The 27,962-nt window shown below is 40.0% G+C and overlaps 1 protein-coding gene across 1 annotated transcript; it reads left to right on the top strand.

Moving 5' to 3' along the window:
* The first annotated feature begins 14,086 nt into the window (after nt 1–14,086).
* LOC148167688 (uncharacterized) lies at nt 14,087–16,410 on the top strand. Its single transcript, XM_088045172.1, has 6 exons — nt 14,087–14,379; nt 14,451–14,813; nt 14,861–14,984; nt 15,039–15,122; nt 15,154–15,482; nt 15,741–16,410. Exons 1-6 carry the CDS (start codon nt 14,087–14,089, stop codon nt 16,408–16,410), a joined length of 1,863 nt encoding a protein of 620 aa, XP_087901298.1.
* The last annotated feature ends 11,552 nt before the right edge of the window (nt 16,411–27,962 follow it).

Consider the following 27,962-nt stretch of genomic DNA (forward strand, 5'->3'; position numbering starts at 1 on the left):
CTGTTGGTTTTTCCTATAAAATCATAATTTTAAGCAGTGAAAATAAACAAAATTTTAAAAAATAATACCAAAATAAGGACACTTAATTTCTAACAGTTCAAGCTGTTCAAGCTGGCATAAGATTTCATGTCCAGCTTTAAACACAAGTTCGCCCTCCATCCACAATGGGTCTTTGCCTGTCACCAACATAAGTGAAAATGTCCCCCAAGTCTACATTGACTTTTGGCATCTTTTCTTACTTAACAAGAGACCCATTTAAACACTACAGATTAAACTAATAATGTACATTATTATTTTAAAATAAGTTAAAATTTAACCACACCACTACACCACGAAAAATACAATACCATGTCACTGTTCCAAACAAATACTAAACAAGCAATATGAAAATGTCTAAAATCCATAAACGTCTACAAATGCAAAAACAAGTAATAATCCACATATAAAAGAAAAAAAATGAAATTCTACTTTCACGCGTGATCTGCGATATGTCAATTTTGACGTTTATTTGTTTTCCTTATTCGGAGAGCGCCCTCTGATGACGCTTATTTTCTCCCCACCACCCGCCCCTGACGTCATCAGCTCGCAACTCGCTCAGCGCTCATATAAGCGCAGACAGAACGGCAAATCGTCACACATTCTGAGTCCAGGATCGGAACGAGCAGGGTCACGCCTTCTTGTTTCCTTCAGCGATCAAGAACTTCAAATTCGAGGCATTCGCAGCGAAACAAATCGTGCTTTTCAGCGCAAACCAAACCGTGCTTTTCAGCGCAAACAAATCGTGCTTTTCAGCACCACAAAGACGTGCTTTTTAGCGCATCGCAGAACTTTAATGAGATAAAGCTCAATTAATAATAAAGATTTCTGACTTCCCAAAGTCCCGACACATGAAAATAAAATTCATGTTGGGTGACTCCGCCCATCCGTCACAAATTAATTTTCGCCCAATTTGAGACACGAATTAAAATTCGCATCGCACCTGGACAGATGAAAATTCCACGAAGTCCGCCCAATCCCGAAGATGTCTGGGACGCTGTCCCTCGAAGAAACGGTGGCGAAAGCCGTCGCGGACTTGGGGGAAAAATTGCGAGCCGAACTGCTGGAGTCGCTGGTGAACGAAGTCTTTTCAGACATCCGTCGCGAACTCATTGAAGCGGTTCACCAGGCACGACCGCAATCCCCCGCTGTCCTTCCTCCACCAATGGATGAAGAAAAAGCGGAGAAGAAAAAGAAATCGAAGAAACCGAGGAAACCCAAGAAGAAGGCACCCGAACCGATGGAAACGGCTGACCAATCAGCAACGGCTGAGACAGCTGTTCCATCGACGTCCGCTGACGTCTCGACGCCGCCACTCACCGAAAAGACCTCTGAGGAGGTGTTTGTAGGCGGCGGCGTCCCAGAGGCTGACGCGTCAATGGAACTGGTTTTCTCCTTTTCGGAGGAATCGGAACCTGAAGAGGAACAATTCACCACCGTTCTAAGCCGAAAGGCCAAAAAACGAAGAGTGGTTGTTTCCGAGAGCGAGGAGGACGACGAACGCGAGGCGAAATTGTCGACGAAGGCCCTTTCGAGGAACTTCAAGTCGGCTAAAAAGCCCCAAAAGGTCGTCCCCGAATCTCGCGACCAAAACACGACTTCGGATCGTCTGGAGAAAATACCACCGGTAATTCTCCACAGGGACGAAATAACGAAGTCGTGGAATGAGGTCTCCACACTTCTTCGGAGTCACACCATTGATTACACCAAGGCAAAAGCGGTCGTGGGTGGAATAAGAATCCAGCCAAGTACTGTCAACGATTTTCGTCGCATGACAAAATTGTTCGACGTGGAAAAGCTGCCTTTCCACTTCTTTTCGCTGAAAAGCGAAAAACCGTTAAAAGTCGTCCTACGAGGAGTCTCTTCAATGGCTGACATAAAGTCAGTCGAGGAGGAACTTCTGGGGCGCGGATTCGCCATGGGCAAATCGGCACATCTACGATCTAACCACGGTTCAAGGCCTCCAGGTGTCGACAGAGCCGCTGAAGAAGCGCCGGTCTAACGGCCAGTGCTTCCGCTGCCAGCAGTGGGGTCACTCACAGCGCGGCTGTCACGCTACCACCAGGTGCGTGAAATGCGCTGGACCCCACGTCTCTCGGGAATCTTATGATGGACGATCTATTAAAGACCATTGAAGGAAAAAACACAAAAGTAATAGCATATGCTGACGACCTACTCTGCCTCGTTGAAGCTAATAGCAAGTCGGATTTAGGCAAAAAAGGCACTGAAATTATGGCTGAAATTACAGCTTGGGGAAAGAATGTAGGAGTCAGCATCTCTAAAGAGAAAACAGTACAAATGTGGTTGAAAGGAAGCATGCAAAGCAGAGTCCCCATCAAAGTTGAGGAGCAAAACCTGAAAACAGTCAATCAAATAAAATATCTGGAAATAACCGTCGGACAAAGGTTGAAGTTTAGACCACACCTCGAAGGACTGAAAACGAAGGTTATAAAGACCATGGGCATGATGAAACGTGTGCTCAAAAATGAATGGGGTCTAAAAGGAAAAGGTACTCTGTATCTCAGGCCGAACAAGTTCGGCACGAATCAGTTTTGGTTCAATATTAATTCACCTGTATGTTTTTCAGACAATCAAGCAGACGGAAGAGTTCATGGCACGTCCCAACACTGCAGACTGTATTTTGAGGAAATGTGTTTCGCAACGGTGAGGTAATTAAAAAAAATAGCTTGCCAAGTTTAAATTTACCTGGTTAAGTGTATGTTGTTTATAAAATTTAAAGATATTAATAGAGAATTAAAGCATTTACACTGGACTCCACAGCAGAGAATTGCTTTTCTATTTCTCCGCCAGAAGCCACATTGGTTACGCCAAAGAAACTTTGGGTGTAATATAAAATATTAACATTAAAATAGTGCTCTTATTAATTTTTGTATGTTTTACAGAAGCTCTTCAGATGGCGGCGAAAAGGACCTCACATTATTCATCGGGGCAAAGCCACAGCCCTAAAATTTTACGGTCTGGTCCGAGAAAGATGTATGGGCCAAGGGCCAGACTGTTTGAGGATTCTCAACCTTCAACGTCAACCTCAAAAACAAGGTCTGACCAGAGAAAATCAAAGGCGAAGGTATTTGGGAATCCTCAACCCTCTACGGCATTTGACGAAGGTAATTAAATTTTTTCTTTTGAATAATTGTTATTGTGTTAAATCCATTATCGCAAATATTGCGAACAGAGCGTCTCGCCTTCTTAGAACAAGAGATACGTTTTAATCACCGGTGAGAAGCGCAGTGTTAGTGTCAATCCAGAACGGATGCAGCTGTTGCTGATGCCGGGATTCAGAGAAAATCGCCACCACCCCCGGTGGTGGTAACTGTTGTACCCATTCTAACAACAGCGAGGCGTTCTGGTGAGTTTGGTTTAATTTATGTTATCCTATTTTATTTTTGCTGATTTGTTTTAACTTCGTATTTTTGCGCTTGTTTTATTGTATGTATCGTTGTTCTCAAATAAACCGCCATACTATTCAATTTCTATATTAATTCGTACTCCGCGTCCGAAGACCTATATCAAGGTTGCACACGCGTAAAGGTGTGCTGGTGGCAGCGAAAAACTTTTACCAACATCAAGGGCCTTACCACCCGCAACCCAAATCGGCGCCACATTATTGTTATTGGCCAATTACAACGAAAATTAATATAAATATTTTTAGGTGTTCAGCCCATGTCATTCCTAGATAAACCTGGATTCGTACCTGTCAGGTCTAGAACTACCTTCACTAAATCATCGCGTAAGCAAAAAATATTATTTATAATAATTTTACATTCTTAGAAGAAGACATTAAGTTACAAAAAATGATAATTATTTACAAAGCAGTTAAGCGATATCTTAGATTCATAATCAAAGACGGTAAACATCATTATTAACTTTGTAGCATGGCGTTTTGGTGGAGGTTTCAATATAACTGTCTAATGGCCACATTGTTAACGTCATGAAGCAAAGCAAAAATAATAATTTATTAATTATTATAAACAATTGTAGCCATATTACCCGCAGTTACCGTCCAATTTCTAATGTTTTTATGAGACATTTAATATAATGAATTAATATTTTTTAGGAATACATCACGGAAAGAAAACTCGGCCGATAAGGTTTAAGATAGGGAGGGTGAATGAAAAGGTTATGCAGAGGACAATCCGGAAATTGAAGGTAAAAGGCATATATCTTCAGAGAAGTAAAAAGTCGCTTGTCCACAAATTGAGAATGTTGCAAAACAATCCACAAATGTTAAGTTCATTTAAAAATTAAGATGAAACCACTTTGAATTTTTTCTTGAGCCAAATGAGAAATCAGCCACTAAAATCTAGAGGCAAGAGATTCACACTTCATGATAAAATTTTGGCTTTGTCATTAATGAAGCAGAGTGGGAAGAGCTATAGGCTCCTTCAAAGACTGTTCAGTTTGACATCCAATAAAACTTTACAGCGTTTGTTGAATGGTTTGGATTTTCTTTGTGGAACAAATGTTCACGTTTTTGAACACTTGTCCGCCGTGGTGTCAAAATGCAAGTAATGAATAAACATTGCCTGTTTATGTTTGACGAAATTGCGCTTGACAGCGAAAGTGCGAAACGTTCGAAACACTGGCTTGGATGTGTCGTTGCTACGGTTTGTGATCAGGGAGCAACAAATGTGGCAGCCAGTCTCTTCTTACAGAGACTCAAGCCGAGTGTTTACGGCAACAAAGGGAAAATAGATACCATGGGTATTTAATCGATGGAACAGAAATTGTTCATTTTGATGACTACCCCCATTAAACGAAAGCAATCAGGAATGGCCTTATTAAATACCCTTCTCTGCCCTTCACTCAAGATGGCAAAGAAAAACGAGCATCATGGAACCATGTGATGGAATTGTATAGAATTGATGGGAAAAATAAATATAGTCAATTCGTAAAGTTAACGGATGAACATATTATTCCGACTAGAATTCGAAAAATGAGTGTACATTGCACACAAGTTTTTAGTCGTACAGTTGCTTCCACAATGGAGACAAGGGCATCAATGCCCAGAATTCGAGACCTATTTGGATCCTCCTGCAGTGGATACAAGCGATATATTGATGTTTTTTAATAATCTTTTTGATATCGTGAATATTAGTCGACTGAGGTTTCGATTCTTGAATCTATGTTCTATACTGACTCTTCGTCTTCTAAACGTATTCGCATTCCTTCTTTTTCAAATGGGGTTTTACCCTGCGAAGCTTCAGTTACATGGAATCAATTGTCTGCAAAAGGTTTTAAATATCTAATTTCCCGTTCCTTCAATCAGGATCCAATTGAAATTTTTGTTTCTTGTGTGAGTAGCCACGCCGGACCTAATCGAAAACCCATTTGTTCTGCTTTTTCTTCTATATTCAAATCGTTACTTATTAACAGTCTTGTTTCTCCCCTTTCCGTTGGCTCCAATTGTTTCGATTCTCAAAAATTTTATTGAACATCGCATAGAGCAAGCATGCAACGTGGTGGAAATTCCAAATCCGGTATAACCAGTTGATGTCACCACGGCCTATGTATCTGGGATGATTGCTAAGAATAAACTACAAAAATTTATAATGATTTATTATTAAAATTGAAGAAAGACTTAATTTGTCATATATTCCACTTACTTTGAAAAATATGCTAATAAATTTAGGACACAAGGATTGAACAGAAAAGAAGTTGATGATTTTTATATTCTTATGAAAAATACAAATATAATTTGTTTGATAAACCAGGTAGCACCTTTAATATGGATCAACGCGAATCTTTCGACAAATCTAAAGTTCAGCTTAAACTCGACCAAGCCGAAGACGATGTCGACGTCTACGCAATGAAGAATGACACCCAAAGTATTCCCATCCTTATTGGTCAGTCTTTCATCAACACCAACAGGGTGCTGCTTGTGAGGAACAACGAGATATGGGAAACCCTTAACGCATTCCCTCCAAAGGAGAATGTAACCTTTGTGAATCAAAAAATCTGTTTTAACTCTGAAATTTTAGTAGTTCAAATAGCACTTTAAAACAAGAGGAAAGTTACCATCTTCATCAGATGATGGCAGGTATGTAAATAATTATATTAACAAAATGGATATTGTAAATAATAGTATGTAAATATTTTCTTCAGAACCGCTGATAGCGATTCAGATTTAACTCGCATTGCCCCAAGAAAGCGACCTATTTCAACAACAGAAGATAGTGAAGGGTTCAATAAAGGTTCACCAGCCCCTGCTGAGACAAAAAAAACTCGGATAATGCAAAGGCTGTTTGAAATAAAAAATCTTACACAAAAATTTCAAACTTCTGGAATTATGTCGATTTTAATGTCTTTGTTGACTGGGCCCCATTAGTAAAACCAAGAAGAGCTTCAAATGATTATACAGGGTAGGTCAACGAAAACGAAACAGAGGCGATTTGAGACATTTATCCGAAGATTTTCAAAAAAAGCAGGTCAATTTTAGTTGACCTCTGTTTCGTTTGCGTTGCCCACCCTGTATTACTATTATAAGACATTGCTAAATTTAAAATTGACGCGCTTAAAAACCCAAACATGGCGGAGGTTTGCGCTGCTTGGTATATTTAGTTACTTTAGCATTGGAAATCAGCAAGACGTTTCATTCTAAATTGTCCAAACTCACAGCTACGAAAAAAGGTTTTTTTGCCATAATTATGATTTTCAATTTCAAAATAAAATTATGAATATACCAAAAAACGTTCAATTGGCAGACTCAAATTATGAGATTGTAATCATTTTGAAGGAAGTTAAGTAGAAAATCATGAAAATTCAACAATTCACACACCTGCAGGCAAAAGTCAATTTTAAACAAAAGAAGAAATCTGTAGACAGCGCTGATGAAGACAGTGAAGCTGGTAAAAGAACTTTTGATGAAAATACGCTACGTTAGTCAGTGACAGCCTTTTTTGCCTTGTACCTGAAGCACCACAAAGTACCAAGAGAAAACGAACCGTATCTGATGACATTGACACTTCTATTAAAAAAAAACATTAAAAGTAATGGACAAAATTGACATGACCAAGAAGGAAAACAAATTTTCAACTTTTAGTAATTTTGTTGCCAAAGAATTGACAATCCACAATGAGGAAATTCTCAAAACGCAAAGCACGATATTTCAGAAATTTTGTATAAAACAAAAAATAAATGGACTTCCTTTTAATGGAAAATTCTCCATCAAAATCCGAGTTGATTGCCGTATCGCACAATGTTCAGGCATTTAAAGCATTCAAGTCACAAGTATTTAAAGCTGACCATTCACAGCACTTCTTCGTGCAATTTAAGGAAAAATTTTCGCAAGTAATGTAGCATAGAATGCAATCTAGCGATAATGAGCAGTGGTTGGCCAACTTAAAGAGCTTGTAACTCTGAAACTAGAAAGGCCTGAACATTGTGCGGTACTACAATCAACTCAGATTTTGATGGAGAATTCCTTATTAAAAGGAAGTGCGAGCGTTCTGGGACACCTGTATATGGGCGGCGTCGATCAGTTAGATAACCATGCATCTGCGTATAAAAAATGGTACGATTCCTTTTAAGATGAAATAGTACATATCATTCAGAGTGAAAGGTCTTTTTGCGCTTACTATTATTGCAAATGAGATAAAAAAAAAACCGTAAAGTTTTACGGTAAAAATAGGTAAGATCTTTGAGACTTCTTATGAGGCTGACATTTTCTCAGTTTTTGACTTATCGATTCTGATCTGGCAAATACATAACAATTTCTGTGTCGATATTTGAGTTGCCTACAAAAATTTCCTGCAGCCCGTTTCAAAAAACTTACTACTATGGTGAGTTCTTAAGGTTGCTTTTATCCTTGTAACTGCGCCAACAGAATGACGCAGCTAGCTTGAAAGCTTGGACTTTTTAGAAACCGTAAACTTTAAATGCTTTTATTCTACATTTTACTTTATCAAAAATTATATTAATTATATTAATCTTCCTTCGTCATAGCAGAGACAACTTTGTGGTCTCAAAAACCCGAGAAAAACATCAATTTCATAGTCGAAACTGATGATTATATCTTTTAAAAAAAAACAAAGTCAATTTCTCTTCAAATTCTCTTTAGAAAGATGAAAAACGTGGGAATTGTAAAATACTCAGACCGGGTAAAGATTTTAAGAACCACTGGAAAACGATTCAGTATAATTCAAATTATTTATTGAAGACACTATAATTCTTTAAACTTAATTGGAGTGAAACGATTATAATAAATGAGGTACAAGTCGTTAAAGAGAAAATGGGGTATAAATTAGCGGCGAAAACATATTCTGTGCCACAAACGCCCCTCAAAAGGAGTGTTAAAGAAGCTCGTGGTAGCTCTAGAAGATCTTGCTGCTCCTGCAACTTCGGTGAAAGTTTTTTTAAAGCAAAAAAAAAACATTTACTGATGACGTATAGAAAGAACTAGTGCAATTACCCACTATTCTTGATAATCCAGAAAACTCAAAGTTCGACGTGAGACCGAAACAGAAACGATTAGCTAGGGTGAAGCCTTCGCGAGCATTGAACGAGTCAGGTCAGGTCAGATCAGGTCCTCCCCCTCCCCCTCGAGAGTCATTACCTTGCCGCGGTGAGGGGGCAATAGTCAGCTGTGAGCTAGCCCATACTTAGTGTGGGAGGCAGCAGCGGCGAACGAAAAATGGCTCAAGGATCATACCGTAAACCGCCTGCCAGTGCAACGACCCCGGGAAACCGGGTACGTGCTAGCAGGGGGCACGAGGGTCTTGGCTTAATCGCCTGGGCCAAGTGGAGGGCTACCACTATAAAAATCCCTCAATCCCACGGTGAGGTACGCGCCAAAGGGATGCGTGGCTGGAGAGTGGACCAGTCGTGAGCGGCCAACTTCGGGGCACCAGGCGAACCCCGTCGAAGGAAGCCTTTCGCACGTGCAGGGGGCACCGCGTGCGACGACAATTCAATCCCCCATACTCGTGGGAACATCTTATGGATTTTAACACAAAACAAATTAAGGAGGAAAGGGTGGACGAAGGAGCCACCGGAGAGGAGAGAGGGACGGATGCAGGTGAGAATCCGTTTCAGGGGAGGGCCTTGGCAAGATCGCCAAAGCCAAACACCCAGGGTGGGACCCTGGGAGACGAGCTGGCGGCGTTTGGTAACATCACCATCAGCATCTCTTCTACGGAAGAAGACACGGATGAGGCCGGATCCGGAGGGAGGCAGGAAACCCCCCGATGGAGAACCGTCCGTTCCAAAAGGAAGAGGGACAGTCCTCATGACAGCTGGTCTTTCATGGGAGACCAGCAGAAGAAGATGGCAGCGCTGACTGCCACATTGGAGGAGCTCCAGAAACTGGTGAGGGAAAACCCGAACACCAAGAAGGAGATCAAGGCGGCGATTGCGAAGTCCAATGGAATCGCCAAAAGCATGGGTGACTTCGCAGCTAGCGAGACCAGGCATGCTGCCAAAAGGTCCCCAGGTGCGACAAGGGCGATGGGCTGCCAAACGGACGCCCCAAACAAGAGATGGGTGCACCAAGGAACCCAAACGGTGAGCGAGGAAGAGATTGTTCTCGACCTCGAAACAAGGAACATCCGAGAGAGGATGGCCGAGGCAGATTCGGAAGAAGCGATCTGCGAACTCGCAGGGAGGGGATGGCCTGAGGAGGCCTTCCAAAAAACCAAGATGGTCCAGGGGCACCCGGTGATGGCCCCCAGCAACACGGACATTGCGCTGATGCTTGCTCCAGAAGACAACCTGGAGAAGTCAGTAGGAAGAAAGGTTGCCGAGAGGTACCCGGAGCTGAGGGACCTCGTCCCCATCAAGGTAGGTGAACTGAAATACGTTAAGTTCACCTCAGTTGTAGGAAGCGACACGGCAGGGGAGAATCGAAGAGACCGATTCGTCTTCCTTGCGGGAGTGCCGCAATGCCAGGAGGGGGCAGAGCCCAGGGTGGAAGACGTGCGCGCCGTGAGGAAACTCATCGACAGCGCAACCGAGAAGGGAAGAGAGCGAATAGCGCTGGCCACATCGACCGCGCTAGACGCTCGAACCTACCGCAAGCTGGCAGAGTGCGCTCTGGCTGGCAACGCGGGACTTGAGGTGGCGGTCTGCACCACACGCGAGGTGCAGAGGAAGCCAGAGGAAAGGGAGAGGCCAGGGCCCTCCAAGCGACCAAGGGAGACCATCTTGGTGAAGGCCACAGGAGTTCAGTATGCTGAACTCCTGAAAAGGATGAGAACCGAGGTCAACATGGAGGCCACAGGAGCGGAAATCCGCAAAACTGGAAGAAGAACTCTCCCCACGAAACATGATCGAGCTGATGTTGAGGAAGCGGGAGAACTGGGAGATAATCTCCATCATGGTTGAATCCATCCTGAAACAGAAGGATCAATACGAAAGGCAGAAGCAGAGCGGTAACCGGAACGTTGAGCTCTGATCCAGCAAGGTGGACCATTCGGGTCGAGCTCCCGCACTGAAGCAATGTGGAAACAGTTCCAGTGCGGAGAAAGAGCTAATGGAGGGGTTTTAGTGGGTATGGGTCCCTGGATGGGTAACCGAGTCCCACACTCTCCCGTGCGGGTAGAACCATGCACGGGAGGTGCGTAAAGGCATTTCCCCTCTGGTAGAAAAAAAAAGTACAAAGGTAAGTACACTGGTGGCGGGGAGGGATATGTGTGGGCGGACGTAGACGTATGCGTCATGTACGCGTGTTACGTTTCACCAAATGTACACATCGAAAAACTAAATAGGGTCCTAAACTCTATGCGACATAGTGTTAAGGCAGCAGGGACTCTTCCCTATTCCAGGATGAACATGTGTATCCTCAACCAAGGGGATGCACCCATGTGCATCAGACACAACGGGGTGTCGCACAGCGAAGAATTGGTAAGCAGAGTACAGGGTGGACGGTCACGGATGACGTTAACCTGAGCGACCACCAGAACATAACTTTTGAAATCAGAAGCGAGACTCCGGGGAGCGAAAAGGCCCCGAGGAGTCCCTACTGGAGATATAGTGAGGCAAATAGAGTAAAAATTAAAATTCGATTTACTTCTCCATCCCCCTTATTCACTTGACCTGGCCCCCTCAGACTTTCAATTGTTCCCTCGACTCATAATCTTTCTAAGTGGACAAAGATTTTCAACAAATGAGGAGGTCAAAGATGTTGTAGACACTTATTTTGCAGGTCTTGAAGAAAATAACTCCGCCAAGATTAGCAACTCTTCTTCGGTAAAATATTTTGACCGACTTTGATGACTTTTAGTTGATGAACTTGCCTCAGCTTAATTTTTAGTTAATCTATTAAAACACTTGTATTAAAATTTGGATTAAACGAAAAGTGCAGAAGAAAGCTCGAGTTTTCGGACTAATAGAGGTAAATATGACATCCAGACAAACGAAAACCTTCTTCTTCGGACATAAAAACCGAGACACTTTAATTAAAATTTGGATTTAACTAACTAAAAACAGAAGTTTAATTCAGCAAACGACTGAAAAACTTCAAACATGGGTTTAAATAATTTAACAACATTTTTTCGTATAAACCACGACTAAAAAAGCGGCCCTAAAAGTGAGAGAATAAAACTTAATGTAATTATTGTTGATACATTACAACTTTTTTGTTTTCAAGAAGCAGAAATTAGTTTAGAAAAAAGTTTATTATTTCTAGTGAGTATAATATGTATATTTCTGAAATTTCTGTCTCAAATGGCCATGATCGCTCCGTCTTACATATTTATGGAAACTCTTTCTCCTGTCTTCCCCATATAGGCAGTTGATCGGAGCTTCATATCCTTAGTCGTGGGATTTGAGATAGAAGAGGAACAGTCATTAGAAAAACAGCTTGCCCCTAATACGATTAGCTCTTTCCAAACATCTGTTAAACAACTGTCTATAACGTCTAGTTTAATATCACTGTCAATCAGACTGAATTGGCCTTTGTTCAAAGGGCATTAGATCTACTTTAAATAAGACAAGACACACTCAAAAAGACCCTAGAAAATTTAATAGGTCAGGTCCACCCTCAGATTTTCTTGAATCAACCTAGCTCTAAGTAATAAAGATCAACTTGAGCTAAGCGCACCTTCCACTTCATCATTAACTGCTCGTAGATCCGAGAAGATACGTAAGATCTTTGAGAGTTCTTATGAGACTGACGTTTTCTCAGTTTTTGACTTATCGATTCTGGTCTGGCAAATACATAACAATTTCTGTGTCGATATTTGAGTTGGCTACAAAAATCTCCTACAGTCCGTTTCATAAAGCTGACTATTATAGTAAGTTCTTCAGGTTGCTTTTGTCCTTGTAACTGCGCCAACATAAAATGGTGCAGCTAGCTTGAAAGCTTGGACTTTTTAGAAACCCTAAACTTTAAATGCTTTTATTCTACATTTTACTTAATCTAAAATTATATGAATTCTTAATTGGAAAATTCAAGAATTGTTAATCAGAAAATTCGTGACATTTTCGGACTGAAAGATTGTTGTACCTGATTGTAGACATTTTTATGCCTGTTCAGACGAGACAACACGATGATGGCCAAATCATTAATCACCAACCAAAGTTGGTGATTAATATGGAAAAAAAAGACAAACAGAAAATGCATCAATCTTGAGTCAGCTGAAAGACATGGAACAGAATATAAACGTGACCATGATGGCAAAGGTCGGACATTCTTGAAGTGTTCTCTGAGTACTCAACATCGCGCTCCGTCGATGAGTACTCACAACCTTCGCCCTCGCGCCGTGAAAAGTGCAAACTCGAGTGTTAGTGCCAGTGGTGCAAGTGCCAGCGGTGCAAGTGCCAGTGATGCGAGCTCATCAGAGCATTCAACTGCGACATCCGGTAAGTCTGTTTTGACTGAAAACAAAACTCCAACTCCACCTCGCTACCCTCCTCGTGAGAGAGCATTTTCATCTTCCTCTAACAATTCAGTGAAAATGTCAACCTCCCAAAATGTGTACCCCTTCCGGTACACAATCCGCAACATTCCCCAGCCTTTCTCTTCGCAAAAATCTTTCTACGGTCTTCTCAATACGTCCTTGCTTCTCAAGGACATTTCCAAACTCGTGGTTAACTGGAACCGCACAGCTCTTCTAGTTACCACCAAAGCCCTTCCTGCTAATTTTCAAGCACATCTTTGCACTGCCACCGCCTGCCCGACCATTTCGATCGTGCAAGTGCACCGCAAGCCTTCAGCGCAACCCGTTCCCCCAAATGCCCCCAAAACTCCCCAAATGTCCATTGTCATCAAAGACATCCAGGACGACATCGACAACGATGAAGTCCTTAACGCCATCCGCGACCTCCATCTTCAATGCTCGAATGTCTGGCGCATCCGTTCCAGACAGACGGGCAATTTTTGCAACCTCCTCCGGGTTTTAACAACCTCCACCTCCACAGTCGACTTCCTCCTCAAGGAAGGAATCATCCTTATTGGTAAGCGCTATCAGTGCGAGCCATCGAAAGCCCCTCAAAAACCCGCTCCTCTCCGGTGCACCAAGTGCTTCCAGCTTGGGCACGCCGCCTCCTCCTGCCACAACAAGCTGGCCTGTCCCAAATGCCCCGAAAGCCATCCCTCCAACAAGTGTCCTTCTGACACAATAACCTGTCTCCTCTGCAAAGGAGACCATCCCGCATGGTCACAAAAATGTCCAAAAATCAAAGACGCAGTGGCAGTCTACCCATAGTGGGTAGATTATTAGTGGCATACAATTGACAGCTCAGTCAAACATTAATTATATCAAAGTCCCAGAACATGAGTGGACAGAAAACGAATCGAAGCTTTTGTTGGATTTCTACAAAAAATATATAAAAAAAAAATTACCACATTAGAAATTAGAAACACAAAAATGCTTTGGGAAAAAATTGCAAAAAAGTTAGAAGAAGTAGAAGTAGTAGTATCACCAAATAACTGTTCGAACCGATGCCAGCCGATTTTGAAATAATCTCTATCGACCTAGTGGGACCTTTACCTCTATCGAAGAAAGAGCTAAGATGGATCTACGTCATCGAAGACACATCGAGCCGATAAATAGAGTTGTTTGCCTTAAAAGAAGCCTCGACTACAGCCTGTGCCATGACACTCATTCATGAAATCATCATGTGCAACGGAACTCCACGACGAGTAATCAGTAACAACGGCACTCAGTTCGTTAGCGCAATCATGCAAAACTGCCTAGGTATTTCCCATCCAGTGGAACGCAAGAACAGAGACTTCAAAATACAATTATCGTTGCAACTAGAATGTGAACACGATGAATGGCCTGACCGGTTACCTGTCATACTGTTACCGCGCGGAAAACGCTCCGCGGGACAACCGCGAATTCTTCCGCGCTCCGCGCAGCCAATTGAGTGTTCTTGTTTACCGAAGTGACCTCTAGTGGCTGGCATATGCATTATGGTCACGTGATGATGAAGTGTGATAGTTGTTGAATACATAGGCGCAATCCTACGGAGTTTTGGAGTTTAGGTTCTTTGTTTTCATTATTTTATTTTGCGTTCAACTCAAATGCGGTAATAATAAGTATGGCAACCAAAAAGGACTATAGAAAATCAAATGCCAACTGTTGCGTTTATGGATGTAATGCTGTTTACAACAAAAATCCCGAATTATCATTTCATCGTTTCCCGCCTGGAGAGCAAAAGGTAGTACAAGAAGATGAATTTGGCGAGTCTTCACTTGTAAGTCGTAGAAAAGTGTGGGAAACTAAGGTGAAGATGGAAAAATCTGTGACTGTAAATATGAGAGTTTGTTCGCGACACTTTGATGAAACGGATTATATGACTCCAAGTGAGGGTAAGTAAGTAAATGAAGGAAATATTAAACGACGTACCCATTTTAAATTATGACCTATAAAAGGTATTTAAAGCATACAGCCGTACCTTCAAAGGCTCTACCTCAAGCGAAAATTAAAATAGAAACGACTACAAGGCGAAATATCGTTCGTTTAGACAGATTGTTAAAAAGACGGCAGGTTAGGCTTTCGTTGAGTTGTTATTTACCTTAAAATTTTGTTATAAATTTACAGATCAAGGCCGAAAAGGAGGGTGAAACAATGACTGCATATGAGTCAACTGCACAATCTACTGAAACCTTTTCAAGAGAATTAGAAGTTGCCGATATTTTATTAAACTTGTCAGAAGTGTCTACAAGAGATTTCACTAAAGCTCAATCTCCAAATGAAAAAGAATACTGAGACATTGGAACTCAAACAGATTTTACGGAAAATCAAAATGTGGGGGTTCAGGTCAAGTTCCATTTCCCAATTCATAATCTCCGACAAAGCTTTAAACGTATTAACAGGAATTAATTCGTTCACAATTTTAAACATTTTAATTTTACTAGTTTCCAAATTTCATAAAGATAAAAGATGGAAAAGACTTTCAGTTAAGGATCGTATTATTTTAATTTTCCTGAAGTTGAAATTGGATCTCACCTTCTCAGCGTTAAGTGTATTATTCGAAAATCTTAGTATAGTTCAGCCAAGTTGGTCTGAGCTACCATAAAAGCATAAAAATTTGCGGGCTACCTCAACGGGACAGCTTCAATAGATTCTCAAGTGCACATAATGAGGGTTTATTTGCTCAAGTTTGCACCCTGCAATAAAAACAGCATCCCTAAACAGGCCAGATGTCTCGTCATAAATGACAAAATGCCGCAAACTGTCCAGTTGCGGTTACCGTCTAATTTTTATGATTTTATGGTGGCTCAGACCAACTTGGCTGAACTATATAACAACATGCAAAAACTTATTTCACGAGATGATTGGTGTATTAAATGATATCTTGAGTACATACATTTACTTACCGTCAAGAGACAATATTTGGCAAAATATACCGCTTTGTTTTCAAGATTATCGGCGTGTTAGAATAGTTTTAGATTGCATTGAAATGTATGCACAAACACCTAAAAAACTATGCTGCAGGATAAAAATGTATTCGCATTACAAAAAGCACCACACATTAAAATTCATGACTGCGGTCACTCCTGCGGGTTTTATATGTTATATCAGTCCTTGCTATGAAGGAAGGACTTCAGATAAAGTGATTTTTGAACAGTCAAAATTAATTGAAAAACTTGAGCCTTATATGGACCAAGTAATGGTAGACAAAGGGTTTTTGATTGATAAACTTTGTGATAATTTCGGAATTACTCTTGTAAGACCTGCTTTCTTGAGAAAAAAGAAGCAATTTAATAAAAATGAGGCGGTTGCTAACAGAAAAATCGCTGCAGCACGAGTTCATATTGAAAAAGTAAATGCGAGAATAAAAACATTCAGAATTTTCAAAAATATTTTTCCCTCTCATTTAATACCTATTATAAATGAATTTTTTTGTGTTATGTGCGGTATTGTTAATTTGAGTAGAATTGTGATACATTTTAAATGGCAAAATGAGTAAAAGGCAAAACTTATTTATGAAATTAAAATGTCTATTGTTTAAATATCTTTATTTATCATTGAACTTACCCTACAACATCGAACTATTTACACAGATGGTGGAACATATTTTTAAAATATTTGTCTGTTGACACTTCAATCAATTTTTTGGCAAAATCTTTTTCAAATGGTATACAAATATGCAAATAATTTTGTTCACCTGAAAAATAAATCACAAAATCGCAATAAGACACATTAAAAAGCGCCATCCCAAGTTGCACTTGGGCATAATAGGAATGCCGTTGCTTTAGAGTCCGATCTGCATTTAAATATTTCAAAGTTGTGATAACTTCGACCCCACTCAGGGTTTTTCCTAGAACCATAAGAACAGTAAAACGTCATCATTATATTATCACTTTTTACAACGGCATTTACCTAAATAAGGGCATTTAATTTCGATAATTCTGGTGGGTTTTCCATTTTCAAAAACCACTCCATCTGGCGAATAAGCCAACCAGGGATATTCTTCACATATAAGAAGTCCCACTTTTTTTATATCGTACTTAGGATTCATCCTTGCAAATGCCTCTATTCCCATGTCCTCCTTTCCGTCCGTTATTCCGTCCGTCCGTTATTTCTTTTTCACAACACTTCCGTGTTATTTAGCAACACACACAAATTTATCACAACAGCAACAAGTCTATCACAACAACAAGTCTATTACAACAACAACAACAACAACAACAAGTCTATTACAACAACAAGAGCAACGACAATAGAAAATAATTTCTGACGACTTGTCGTGCTGAGAACATCACCTGTGAATTCGCATTCAAAGCCACAAACTCCAACGCATTCTCGAAATGGCCGCAACTGGAAGCTGGGACCTCAACGCCACACAGTGGGCAACTTGCATGTTTCTGATTGAACGAAAATCATAGCGCTTAAACGGCTTAAGATATTTAGTTGAAATTTTTAGGATTCACATAATTTAACCTGCTTTATTTTATTATGTAAAAAAAAATAAATTTTTTTGAGTATCAGAACAAAAATATAGAAAAAGCCAATTAATATGTAAAAATAAACGCGATTCTCAGATATTTTTTAATTTGTGATTAAAATATTCTTTAAAAACAATATAAAGATATACAGGATGTTTGGTAAGTAAAGCACCAAAACTGTAACAGCAATGTTATGTTATGATGTTGCGTTGACAGACGCAATGGTCATGAGATTAGAATAAATCATTCCTTGTAGTGGCGTTTATATCTTGGTTTAGGTCGGAACAAAGGACAATTTTATTGGTTTTATAATTTTGTATACGATTTATTTTTCGAATTATTATTCAGTTTTCAAGTACATTTGTGCCGACACTGACTAATCATGTCAAATGTGACAGTTGTTTGGCACTCTCGTTTTTGTCAACACCAAACTACTCTGTTTCCAGTCAGATCTTTAAATTATTTTTCGAGTGCTGATTGGTCAACTTTACAACCTTATAACTTTTACAAGAAAAGGAAAAGAAAGAAACTTTTCACTCAGACCTCTTTCTGTATGCTCCCTGACTCTCCAGGTAAGAGTTAGTGCTTTACTTACCAAACACCCTGTATATATAAAATTTTATATGAACAGTAGGCAGGAAATATTAAAATAAAAAAAATAACAAATAATATTATGAATGGTATTCATCTTCGTCATCGTCATCATTTTCATCATCGTTATTATTTTCGTCATCGTCATTGTCATTGTCGTCATCGTCGTTATCCTTGTTATCGTCGTCATTGTCATCATCGTCAGTTTCGTCGTCAGTATCCTCTTCTTTTTGTTCTTCGTTGGTGTTCTCTATTAAATCTAAAACACTTGGATCCGTAATTTTTCATACAGGGGCACTTTTTCCTTTAAAATCACTAATATAATTTATGGTGGTCAACTGCAGGTAGTAAGAATTTGTCTCCAAATATTTACTTACAGCAAAAACAAATTGTACTTACTTACACTTATTTACATTAGAAATAAATATATTTAAGTGCACCAGTGGTATTTGTGGTAAAAAAGGGTGTATATATCTAAAAAGAAAAAATCTTTAATATTGGAAGACAACAAGTATTCGCTTAGACATTGGCAATGCGCGCCTCCGAGCGCACAGCATATCAGTACATCGAGACAGTTTTCTTCGATTTTCAGGAAGACGGGCAAATATGTGCACCCAAATTTAATTACTTTGTATACTAGACACCCTAAGGAACATTTTGGTATAAATATCTTGATGTAGACTCGTGTAGATCAAAACGTAAATTTGACTTAAAATTTAAAAATGTCTAAAAAAAGTGCATTTTTAAAATATTTTTTACGGCTTTTGTATCCAAGATTTTATAAATATTTTTTTATGAAATGAAAGCCCAGATCATAAGCTTTCCAACGATGTATATGTTGTCATGTATGTGTCAACTTATCAGCAAAAAACAAGCGGCCAAACTGTCCGCAATTTAGAGCATAAACTGCGTGATTAAAATGTATGCGATTTTACCGAATTTAACGACCTATAATTTTTAAACGGCTTTGTGAATAATTCTAAAATTAAGACAATATCTGGTGCCCATTTAGAACTTGCACTTGTGTTAATTGTAGCTCGATACAAAAATGTCGATTTTTTGATTTTCGTTCAACCAGAAGCATGCAAGTTGCCCACTGTGCGCCATGTCGGTGGACACCTTGGATCGCTTGATCGAAGTGATCTCCATGCGATGGGAATTTCTCGTCGCATCGGGTGCCCCCTCAACGGCTGAGCCCCAACCCAATTCGGCCCCCATCGACTCCGACCCAGAAATGGACGTGGAAGTCCACGAAGAGGGTGAAACAAAGAAGAAGGGAAAGAAGAGGCATTCCAAGGAAGAAAAAGAAGAAGGGTATGAAAACCCCAAACGCACGTCGAAAAGATCGAGTCCAAAAATCCCCAAACCCGTGGTGACGAAGAACATCTTCGATCAACTCCACCAAGATGACGACGACCAGCAAGAACAGGAAAATGAGAAGACTGAAGAAAAGGAAACCAAGGAGGACGAATCGCGCCAGAATAAAGTAGGTGACAATTCGGGCCAAAATTCAACTCCGATCATTTTAAGGGACCGAACCAAGTGGACGAGAGTTTGCGCCGCTCTCAAAAGAAAGCACATCAACTGGACGAAGGCAACGTCAACCCGCGAAGGGATCAAAATCCAGCCGGAAACAGTGCAAGATTACCGGGCAATGTACCGGTTCCTGAAAGAAGAAGGCCACGAATTCCACACTCACCAACTCTGTGAAGAAAGGCGACTGAAGATGGTGATGAAAGGAATCCCACACGAAGTCACCGAGGAAGAAGTCAAAGAAGAACTGGAGCAAGAAGGATATCCGGCGGAAATGGTCCGTCGGATGAAAAACCGAGAAGGGAAACCACGACAGTGTGTCATCGTGGAAATAGGTAAGGCATACAAATCGATTTATAATAAAAGGAATATTTTAGGTCTAAGCGTCACCGTCGAGGCGCTGAGGGTGCGCACGGAGGCACTGCAGTGTCACCGTTGCCAATTGTTCGGGCACGTGCAGCGGAACTGCTTTGCAGAATACCGTTGCATGAAGTGCGCCGGCAAACACAGCACTCACGAGTGCACGAAACAAAGAACAACGGCCGCGAAGTGCGCAAATTGCGGGGGAGAGCACATCTCCGGCTGGAGGAGGTGTCCCGAGCGGCCAGGAATGGAGAAGCCAAGAGAACCGAAGAAGTGGGCCAAAATCCCAAAGAAACCGCAGCCGACACTGAAGGAAATTCAACAAGAAGAGAGGAAGAAAAAAGAAGAGGAGAAACCACACACCTCAAAAAAATCGGAAACAAAGTCCGCCCCAAAAACGGACGCAGGTAAGATAGCTGAGGAACTGTCATCGCTATTAATTCAATTTCAGGCAAAAAACCCAACGGATGAGGAAATCCTCCAATTCCACAAAACCATCGGTCGCATCATCAGGATGACCGCGAACTAAGAAGAGCACCTCGAGTGGGAGTAAGAAAAAAAGAAAAATGAAGAAGCAACTGCCGGACGGTTTGAAAATCGCCGCCTGGAACGCAGATGGAATCAAAAACAAGAAGCAAGAGCTGGAGCTCTTCCTCAAGGAAAAGGAAATAGATGTGGCCCTCTTAAATGAGACCCATCTAACAAGTAAGGACAGTTTAAAATTTCAACATTTTTGTTTTAGAAAGGACAGAGAAAGAGACAAGGAGGGGGCGTGGCCATTCTCATCAGGAATAACATCCAGCACCACCCACTCAACAACACTGCCGCCAATGAAAACGTGGAACAAACCGGAATCGTGGCGGTATTCCGAGTCGAGCGTTCGAAGTGAGAAGACGTGTCTTCAGTGCATCGTTCCCGACAGCGAATTTTCTTGCGACTTCCTTGCAACCAGACGAAGAGTGCGATCCAGTGCCCACCCATTCACTGTTGGACAGCGGACACCGTTGCTGTGACAAGTAGCGGTCACCCATCCAACGCCGGACGGGAAGCGGCGCTGCTGCGCTCCCACATCTTCCCCAGAGAGCAGTGCCCGTGAGCTACGAAGTGAGCGGTGCAGTGCAATCAGTGCAACGACAAAAGACGTTTCTGTACCTTTTTCCCCTGATGGACACTCAGTGAAGTGCGAATTGACCCCGACAACATGAATTCCACCAGGATGGAGGAACTCATCGCTGGACTCCAGCAGTCCCTCTCGCAGTCCCTCTCGGCGGCCCTCCAGCAGCAGCTGCAGCAGCAGCTCGAGGCGTTCACCGAGAACTTCTCGACCCGGCTCGGAGGACTCGAGCTTCAAATGGCCGTCACCACAACGGCCATCAATGAGCTCACCACCACCACCACCACCACCGCCGCCGCCGCCACTCCCAGGACCGTGAGATCCTTCAGCCCGGCCTTTTCGGAGATGTCGTTCTCCTCGAAGAGGTCGTTCCCCAGGTCCCCAACAAGGAACACCCCGCTCGCCACCAGCAACAAGTTTGCTGCCCTGGCCGACCTCGAGGACGAGGACGGCCAATCCCTCCCCAAGAGGACCAGGGGTAAGAAATCGCCGGATCCAGGTTTTAATTTCTACCCCTTTCAGGTAACGTCGGGGGAAAAATTCAAACCCCTGCCTGCGATCCGTCCCTCGTCGAGCCAGGAGGGCAGCCGCCTCACGACGCCGAGGAACGCTTCCCCCACCACGATGGAAGTCCTCAACTTGCGCCCCAGCGCCCCGAGCAGCCAAAAGTTGGCACCGCTCGGCCGTCCCATGCCGGAAGAGGCAGAGAAGATCGCCAAGGGGGCGAAGAAGAAAACCGCGAAAACCGCGAAGACCGCAAAGACCTCAAAAGACTCCAAGAAGTCCACCAAGGACCCCAAGTCCAAGTCCGACGACTGCCCCCTCGTTCCGGGACGTTGCGGTAAGCAGGCCGACCCCTGCAGCCGCCCCCGACTCCGCCATCGTCCCCTCCACCTCACGGGGAACCACCTCCTCCTCGACGAGCATCGCCATCACTGCGAACCAGCTCGTCAACGACGCCATGGAAGGCGCCGGCGAAGAGGGCGCCAAGATCGGGGAAGAGAGAAGATCCTCCACCAGGTCGCAAGACCAACCCGACGGTGACGACGCCGAAGCGCCACCAAAGAAAACCCGGGTCCCGCCCATCACAATGCTGGACTCAACGTAGTTGACGTTTGCAAGGTAAAAGCAAAGGCATATCTATGAAGTGTCATCCATTTGCCATTAGTGAAAATATCAGTTTCATTAACGTGATAGTTTTGATTGAGCGCCGCCGCCGTGCCGCCATTAATTTTTTTTTTTTAATTTTTTATGAAATGCGATTTCATTAGTTCTGTTCCACTTGAGGGTCAAAAGACAGTTAATGCTGAATGGTATGTGACCATTTGTCTCTCTCAGGTGTTCAGACTAATTGAGCAGAGACGACCAAAGACCGGACTGCGCGGTATTCAACTACACCACGACAACGCCACCGCCCATACCGCAGGTCGAATTCTTGACTTTTTGAGTAGCACTCCAGTGCAACTAGTGAGACATCCAGCCTACAGTCCAGACTTGGCTCCATGAGATTTTTTTTATTTACAAGAAGCAAGGGCTGGATGCTTTAAGGATTGGTTCAAGCGCATGCACTCTTATATAGAAGCTCAAGGGACCTATGTCGAAAAACTGTAATAAACAGTTTTGATAGAACTTCTTTTGTTTTTTTTATTCTCAAAATTTTTGGAATTACCCTCGTATTATTGACAACAATATAGATTGGATTTATATATTTCGTCTCGGTTCTCAATCTGTAGGCTTACCACAAAAAGACTTACTTCTACTCTTAATGATATAATCTACTATTATTGCAAATGAGCAATAAAGAAACCGGCACCGTAATAAAGATGAGTTTTTTGTTTCTAAATCAAAGCGAACTAGTGATTCTGGAGGAAGGTTATTTCCTACGGTTATGGACCGTGAGTTTGAGATGACGATAATGCGTTGGTTAAACCAAACAAGAAAAAACATGATTTTATTGCCAAATTAACTGAATTGGCATTTTCCCCTTCATCAAATGTCTTTCCAACGATAGATAAATAAAGACTACTAAAATAATAAAGCCAGATCATAAAACTCTTCAAAGATACACCTCCACTAGTTGTTGGTATGAACGATCGTAGTCATGTCAGAAAATTTCTTTAAAGCTAATCAGAAGTACGAAATAATTTTATGGATCGACAACGTACTTAAGCAGAATACCCAGAATCCAAAATCATGATAACAAATGGTTTAATTCGACAATTATCAAGAGAAAATTTAAAAAAAAACAGAATTATTTCAAAGCTTTTAAATCCTAAAAACTTCATCATCATTAGTATATTTTTTTTGGGAAATTATCTGGCTCAACTGTCTTAAATGACCTCCGTCTTACATATTTATGGAAACCTTTCTCCTGACTTCCCCTTATGGGCAGTTGCTCGGAGCTTCATATCCTTAGCCGTGGGATTTGAGATAGAAGAGGCATAGTCATTAGAAAAACAGCTTGCCCCTAAGACGATTAACTCTTTCCAAACATCTGTTAAACAACTGACGTTATAGACATACCAATGTCAATCAGACTGAATTGCCCTCTGTTCAAAAGGCATTAGGTCTAGTTTAAACAAGACAAGACACACTCAAACAGACCCTAGAAAACTTAATACGCCAGGTCCACCCCCAGATTTGCTTGAATCAACCTAGCTGTAAGTGATAAAGATAAACTTGAGCTAAGCAAACCTTCCACTTCATCATTAACTGCTCGGAGATCAGAAGACTGGTAAAATCATTGAGACTTCTTATGAGGCTGACATTTTCTCAGTTTTTGACTTATCGATTCTGGTCTGGCAAATACATAACAATTTCTGTTTCGATGTTTGAGTTGGCTACAAAAATTTCCTGCAATCCGTTTCATAAAACTTACCACTATGGTAAGTTCTTAAGGTTACTTTTGTCCTTATAACTGCGCCAACAGAATAACGCAGCTAGCTTGAAAGCTTGGACTTTTTAGAAACCGTAAACTTTAAATGCATTTATTTTACAAAGTGTTTATAAATGTTTCTAACATCAAGCGTGGCTATGGAATTCCTGTCGTACACTATTTTGCCGCTTTGTTTACATAGTGAATATAACTATCTTGAAAATTATTTATAATGTTACTTATGTCCATGACGTTTCAGTTACAGTTTTGTGTCCAAGTTTTTGATTTCCAAGTTTTAAACCACAACTAGAACCGTTTATTTCTCAAAATTTACTTTGCTCCATGTTTGAGGTTAAGTGCAAATGTCAGTTGAAAAATCTAAACCCACATTTGTAATGAGCGGCAAATTTCTTTGACATTTCTTTAGCCACCCTTGATGCTAGAAACATTTATAAACACCTTGTACATTTTACTTAATCTAAAATTATATTAATTGGAAAGAACAAAATTTTAAAGAGTTCTGGTGATTTGTCAATACGTTGAAAAATAATAACAATTCTACTCTCTGGACTCTAAACTCTTCCTTCGTCATAGCAGAGACAACTTTGTGGTCTCAAAAACCGGAGAAAAACATCAATTTCATAATCGATACTGATGATGTAAAACGATATAAAAAAAATCAATGACTTCAAAACTCTCTTTAGAAAGATGAAAAATAAAGCTCTATTTTTGCAAAAAACCCTAGACTCTCTCTTTTTCACAGAGGAGACGAGGAGACAACTTTGTGGTCTCGAAGACCTGAGAATAACATTAATTTCGTAGTCAGTATTCATCCTGCTTGTGCAAGAAATCTCGAAACATTGTTTGGTAGTCTACCTTTGAGTAGTGTAGAAACTGTATTGTATGCGTTTAATCGCGAAAATAAAATATCTCGATATGTTGATCGTTTTCAACTAATTCGAAAAAGAAAATAATATATAAATTGAAAAACCCAATTTGAAAATGTATTCCGTTTCTTTCACTTAATTTGTAATTAATATGGTAAACATGTCTGAAGGCAAAGTTTCGTTCATTTCAGAAAACCCTGAACTCTTCCTTTCTCATCGAAGAGACAAGCTTTTGGTCTCGAAGACCTGAGAACAACATTAATTTCATAGTCGAAATCAAAATTATTTTAATAGATTGATGGTCGATGAAGATCTGCGATGGTTCGATTTCACTGGTCAGCAACAAAATCCTCCTTCAAAAAATTATGTCATAAATACTAAGACTTTGATGCTCTGAATCTGTTCCCGGTGGTCGATTTGCTCTATCAGTCTAGATTTTTCAAAAAATATTTTTCTGAATTTTTTTCCAAATTATAATGTCACGATTTTTTTAATCTTCTTATGCGTCAAAATGCCTTCGTTAACACTAATTCAGAAAGAAATTGATTCCTCAACGATTAACAACCGACCACTTCCATGGAAAAAAATGAGGTTACTGAAAGAAAAAGTATTGGAAGACGAGGAGTCGCATTTTTCATCGCAAAGCTCCACAGAAGAAGAAGAAGATTCCACAGCAGCCACACTGCGAGGATGTCGACAGCGACTGATGGTCGAGAAACAGAAGCCCCTTTACCATCTGGAAGATATAGAGAAGGCCCTCCAGGAACTCATCAAAAAAGAAGAAAAATTTCTTCTACTTATAAACGAAAAAAGAAGAAAACTTACCAGCCAGGCATTAAACCTTAACAATCAAATTGACAAATGTAAAGATGTAATTAATCATATTTCTAAACATTTGTAATAATGTAACAAATAATTATAATAAGTTTTATTGTTTTATTTTATTTTTTAATAAAAACTTAAAAAAAAACTAGACCACTAATTAAACGAACATAATTTTACCAATATTGCTTATTTATTTACCTTCTAGTTATTAATTCTGACAGGCTTTATATCAAATCATGGATGTAAAGATGCTTTAATGTTTTTAAACAAGTGGTTTAAGTGTTTTTCCATAAGAGTTAAAAAAGAACTAACAAAACATCTTATAAAAGTTAATATCATATGTTCAGCAAATTTTATTAAGCCGCAAAATGAGGACATTGATATGAAATCGTTTCCAACAAAAAACGAATTAATTGATAAATCAACTAAGTAAAAAAAATGGTATCAAACAAATGTTGTTCACAAAATTATAAATAAGCTTGAAGAATTAGCTGAAAAAGATTTCGGATAGGATTATTGGAATTTTAGGTTTAAGTACTATTATTTTAATTTTAATTTTCCAATGGTACCACTGCAAAATAGTACAAAGCAATTTAAAAACGATCAGCTATTACATCACTTTGGACAAAAAAATGTATCTGCATTGTTATCAAAGCAATTATCACTACACGAGTTCTGGGACACCTGTATTACCGACTTTTTCAAAAATGCATAAATTCGACAATAAATAGGTTATATTCTTGTTTTACACAATCTTCAGTAATATATTACTGCTTAAAATTAATTAAAATTAGTCGTTTAAGAAGTTTTATGTATACAAACACTTATTTCCGTTATATATTTTGAAGTATTCAATTGTTATTTTGTCTTTTTCATGTTACAACATTTATAGAAATTTTAGTAAATGTATTGATTTAAAACGTCGGTCAGAATGACATTTTTTGACCGATATAGTACACTCGCACTCATGTAATTTTGGACACCACTCGAAAAATCAATTTTGACATTTTAAAACATAAATTACAGTGACAACAATGTTACCGGAACCAGGAAGTGCATAAAGAGACAAGAGTTTCCCAAGAACTGGAGTAATCGGCGAGCAACTAACAGCTAATCGACGCTAAAAACCTCATCTAAAATTCGTTTCGCTCATGAAAAGATCAAATCTAAAATCACCTAAAATTATTGAATCAATTCAATATCATCAATCATCATTTATTGACGTCCTCCTTGTGAAATGTTTGACAGTACCGAATTCAACATCGATTTTATTTGTGATGAAAAGAAATTGATAAAATATATATTGGAGACTACGGTAAAAAGAACATGTTAAGAATTGTGTTAATTATGGTCGAAAGAACTCGGCAGTTCTCGACTCCCCCCTCTTCTAGGGTGGTACCTTGTAATATCTTATTATTATTATTCAAAGACCTCTCAGTCTCTCAAGACATCCTCGGAAGAGAGAACATGTATTCAGTAAACAATAAACGCTAAACCAGAAGAATTCATTTTACTTAAACGTACAAATATACGAGCCATCAGGGCTCCAACAGTACAAGGATTGTAAAAACATATTTTAGCCCTACAATACAACACCATTGTTGACGACATGGCAGTGAGCGAAAATACAGTAAAAGTCATTTATAACGATAAGTCACTTATAACGGCGAAACTGACTCATTGGTTGCTTTTCCATATAAATTCAAACCGCAAAAAGTTGCCAAAGGAAATGTAAAAACTAAAATATACTCCAACAGTTTTGATAAATGAGTTATTTTTTAAAACTCAATAAATCTACCTTTGACTGACAGTGGGTTTGATGTGAATTTGAGATTACTTTGGGTGAACCCAACAATGTGAATATTTTATTCAGTGAAAAACCTCTTGTTACCATATGGTCTCTTATGCCAAAATAGTTGAAGTAAATTTGAAGAAAATTGAAAAAATTATCGTTTTTTCTAAACGCTTGTAATAATTTATTGAGTTTTGAAAATAACTCCTTAAATAAGGCCTGCCATTCCAAAACGTTGCAAGTGCCATTTTAATAATTTTACAGAAAACGAAAAAAACTGTTTTATTCTTCAAGTAACCAATGAAATACCATAAACTGAATTTATGTGTTAGTGTAATGTTTTTTGAAACCATTTCGGCAAAAAAAAATCGAAAAAAGTTTATCAATGTTTAAAAAAATGTTAAAAGTGGTTATGTTATTACAAGCGACAGTTTTGTTGTTATTGTAAATATTTGTTGTTATTTTATTATACAAGAGAATTTTATATGGTAATTGTGTACAATAACATTAGTGCTGCAAATATATTTTACATAATTTCTATAGGAACAATAAAACTAGAGTTAAAAGTAAATTATCATTTTTTATTAGAAACA

Source organism: Gnatocerus cornutus, chromosome 9, assembly GCF_029298725.1.
Source record: "Gnatocerus cornutus isolate USDA-ARS CGAHR chromosome 9, icGnaCorn1.1, whole genome shotgun sequence".
NCBI lineage: Eukaryota > Metazoa > Arthropoda > Insecta > Coleoptera > Tenebrionidae > Gnatocerus > Gnatocerus cornutus.

Coding starts and splice junctions, on each gene's coding strand:
- LOC148167688 (XM_088045172.1), top strand. CDS start 14,087: ATGACACTCATTCATGAAATCATCATGTGCAACGGAACTCCACGACGA. Junction 14,985..15,038: donor GATTGTTAAAAAGACGGCAG/GTTAGGCTTTCG, acceptor ATAAATTTACAG/ATCAAGGCCGAAAAGGAGGG. Junction 15,483..15,740: donor GTATTATTCGAAAATCTTAG/TATAGTTCAGCC, acceptor TTGGCTGAACTA/TATAACAACATGCAAAAACT.